This window comes from Micromesistius poutassou (assembly GCF_964030765.1).
Source record: "Micromesistius poutassou genome assembly, chromosome: 16".
Taxonomy (NCBI): Eukaryota; Metazoa; Chordata; class Actinopteri; order Gadiformes; family Gadidae; genus Micromesistius; species Micromesistius poutassou.
In genome coordinates, this window is record NC_140286.1 from 7,048,616 (window position 1) to 7,052,402 (window position 3,787).

Genomic DNA, 3,787 nt, shown 5'->3' on the forward strand with positions numbered 1-3,787 from the left:
GCAATATCATCATCGTCCACTTTGAATTTCTGCTCGAGATCGTTAAAATATGCGGCCCGTTTCGCCATTTTGATCAGGATTTCCATGATCCATACATCACGTCTTTATAGGTTTGCCGTGAACGCGCACAACCCTGTGTTAACCAACCCTGTGTTGATTGAACTAATTCATAACCGGTGCTGTGGAACCGACAGCTCTGGGTTAGTCGGCACAGGATCAATCAACCTAGAGTTCAGCGTTAACTCTGTGTTTGTTAAACCTCCGTTCTTGGAACACCCCTCTGGTCATCTTCCCCTTGTTTGTCTGCTTTGATACCAAATAAGGCAGGCAGGCTAGTTCTCTTATCCCATTGGTTGTCTTGTTCAGAAAAAGGACAACTTGTTCAGTTGTCCCCCCCCCCCAATATATACTCTCATGGTTAGATGCCTCTTCTCTCATTTTCTTATTCTGACTAACGAGGACAACAGTATCTAACATGTATCTCTGCTCTTTATTTCTCTCTGCTTTTTATCTGCTAAATTATTGGTTCGTTGGCCTACAAGGTAAAATCCCAAACTTATTTTCTAGCATTTATCTCAGAAATATGTAGCCCATTGCTTTCAAATAAATAGTCGATGCACATTTTAAATCAATATGCTATGAGTTGAAACTCGAACATATCATCAAGCAGGCCACCTATTCTCCAGAGGGCAGAAATAGATATGTTGTTATGGTCAACTTCCTACTTAGTTTGGCAGCATTGGGCCAGTAGTAGCCTAGCAAGTTCACAGAGACTTGTTTTCCAGGTGGATAGACAGTGAGTGAACACCAAGGCTTTTCCACCAATACCTTCCATACCTCAAACTTGTACAACCTATTATACCACAGGTCATACCAGTGATCCAACGACCACTCTTCAAAGAGCAGACAACAACCCAGCCACTGACGGGGAGGTCCACTTGGTCAATGGAGGGAATGTCTCCTGTTCAGGCAGGGTGGAGTTCTTCCTCCAGGGCCGGTGGGCCACAGTTTGTGATGATGGCTGGGACCTGGTCGATGCCCAGGTGGTGTGTAGACAGTTGGGCTGCGGGAGGGCGCTGTCTGCACCACTTGGTGCCACTTTTGGACCTGGCCAAGGGCCTATAGGGTTGGATGATGTCAACTGCAATGGCAACGAATCTAAGCTTGCACAGTGTGGCCATAGAGGACTGTGGTCCCACAACTGTGATCACGACGAGGACGCTGGAGTTGTCTGCGAAGGTAATACATTTAACATGTGGCTACACATTGTCTGCTTTGTCTTTTGCTAAAATAACATGACACTAAATCTATGGCTTATTTTCCTATCCAATGAATAATATCCCATTCTTCCGAAAGCATGTGATGAAAACATGCTTATTTTGTTTGTTATTTGAGGTTGTCGTCATTCAATAACTTCTTCAATCAACCCGTAGTAAAATGTTTTGCTTTTGTCGTAGCTGCCTCTCCAGTGAGACTGGTCAATGGGACCTCCAACAACCCCTGTTCTGGCAGGGTGGAGGTCTTCCTCCAAGGCCGGTGGGGCACAGTTTGTGATGATGGCTGGGACCTGAATGATGCCCAGGTGGTTTGTACACAGCTGGGGTGTGGCAGTGCCATATCAGCCACCAACAAGGCATATTTTGGAGAGGGAACAGGATCCATCTGGTTGGACAATGTCAACTGTGGAGGAAATGAACTGTCAATAACCGACTGTAAACATCAAGGGTTTGCTTCTCATAACTGCAAACACGTTGATGACGCTGGCATCATCTGAAATCCCAGACATTGATGCTGGTACTATAGGATGGTTGGTGGGGTGGCTGACCAGGAGACCGCAGAGAGTTTGTGTTAATAACACCCTGTCCACAGCACTGACGTGCTCAACTGGTTCGCCTCAGGGGTGTGTCTTGTCGCCCTTATTATTCATCCTGTATACAAACTGCTGTCGCAGTACTTATGAGTCATCATTTATCATAAAATATGCTGATGATTCAGTGATCCTTAGTCTCCTGCAGGACCATGAGATGGACCATGGCCCTGTTTTGGATAAGTTTGCTGACTGGTGTGAGGAGTCATTTTTGCAACTAAATGGTAGTAAAACAAAAAATATGCGGTTTGATTTCCGTAGAAACCGTCCTACCATGCCACTATTGACTATAAAAGGGTCCCCAGTCGAGACCGTCAGCCAGTATAAGTATCTTGGGACTATTCTGGACGAAAGGCTGACATTTGAGCCCAATACGGACAGAATCTGTAAGAAGGCCAATCAAAGACTGTTTTATTTGAGAAAGTTAAGGACTTTCCAGGTAGAGAGGTCCCTCATGAGAATGTTTTATTCATCCTTTGTCAAGTCTGTATTTACTTTTTCTATGATCTGCTGGTTTGGTAACCTCAGTCTTGCTAACAAAAACAGGCTAAGCAGTATCATTAAACAATGCCGAAAGATCATTGGCACTGACCTTGATGATCTAGGTCTGATCTATCAAGTCAGGTGTGTTCAGAGGGCAAAGGTCATACTGGCAGATCCTGATCATCCTCTGAACAAGGAGTTTAGATTGTTACCCTCAGGAAGGAGGATGTCTTTTACTAGGAAGGCCAGGTCAAATAGATACTTGAGATCATTCGTCCCGCTAGCTGTTAAATATTTGAACCAGCTGTAGCTGATGATTTGATGTGACTTGCAGGTAATAATTTTTATGATGTATCCTGGTATTTCTATTTCTTGTATCGTTATGTTTTAATATACGATGTATTTCTATCTATTTATTGCTACCTATGTGTTGCATCTGGTGTGTTTATTGTGCCAACTGCTGTTGTATACTAAATTGCCCCCTTGGGGATATTAAAGTAAATCATCATCATCTGTGATGGTAAACCTGCATTTAGTGTGTGTGTCTTTGTCATTGTCTGTATGTGTGTGCATGTGTGTTTTTGGGAGTAAAAAAACACCCAGTGCAAAGACACAACAACAAAGACACACCCCTGTTGGAGGCATAGTTGTGTCTAGGAGTAATGACATGCTCATAGACGTATAGCGGTCATATAGCGGTCGCCGGGTTTACCGATGCGTGGGCCGTCAATACTGTTATTTTTGTTATTTGAGGTTGTGTTCATTCCATGACTTCTTCAATCAACTCGTCAAATGTCTCTTTTCATAGCTACATCTCCGGTGAGACTGGTCAACAGTACATCCAACAACCCCTGTTCAGGCAGGGTGGAGATCTCCCTCCATGGCCACTGGAGCACAGTTTGTGATGATGGCTGGGACCTGGTCGATGCCCAGGTGGTGTGTAGACAGTTGGGCTGCGGGAGGGCGCTGTCTGCACCACTTGGTGCCACTTTTGGACCTGGCCAAGGGCCTATAGGGTTGGATGATGTCAACTGCAATGGCCACGAATCTAAGCTCGCACAGTGTGGCCATAATGGGCTGTGGTCCCACAACTGTGATCACGACGAGGACGCTGGAGTTGTCTGTGAAGGTAATACATTTATGAACAAATATATAACTGCAAGTTGTATGTGAATAATGGCTGGTTTAAGCAGCCTCAACTGGCTGAGTCTGATTGGACTCTGGGGAAGTGTGCACAGGTTTAACCAGCCATCACCACACACACACACACCCAGAGAGAGACACCTCCTCTCGACATTCTCCTGGATTGGGCGCCAGTCTAGCAATGGTCCATACTACAAGCCTCCTGGGTGGCATTAACACTCCTAGGTGTCTTCTATTGGGCTCCTCCAGACAACGGACACAGGGTGGTAACGTTGAAAACATCTTGCAGCGAAT

At 45.2% G+C, this 3,787-nt stretch overlaps 1 protein-coding gene across 1 annotated transcript; it reads left to right on the forward strand.

The window, feature by feature from the left end:
* Positions 1 to 475: 475 nt before the first annotated feature.
* LOC311361295 (scavenger receptor cysteine-rich domain-containing protein DMBT1-like) lies at positions 476 to 1,774 on the forward strand (the record flags this gene model as incomplete). The annotated part of the gene is made up of 3 exons (XM_084481470.1): positions 476 to 542; positions 868 to 1,239; positions 1,458 to 1,774. The coding sequence occupies 3 exons, from the start codon at positions 476 to 478 to the stop codon at positions 1,772 to 1,774; spliced, it is 756 nt and encodes a 251-aa protein (XP_084337596.1).
* Positions 1,775 to 3,787: the final 2,013 nt, after the last annotated feature.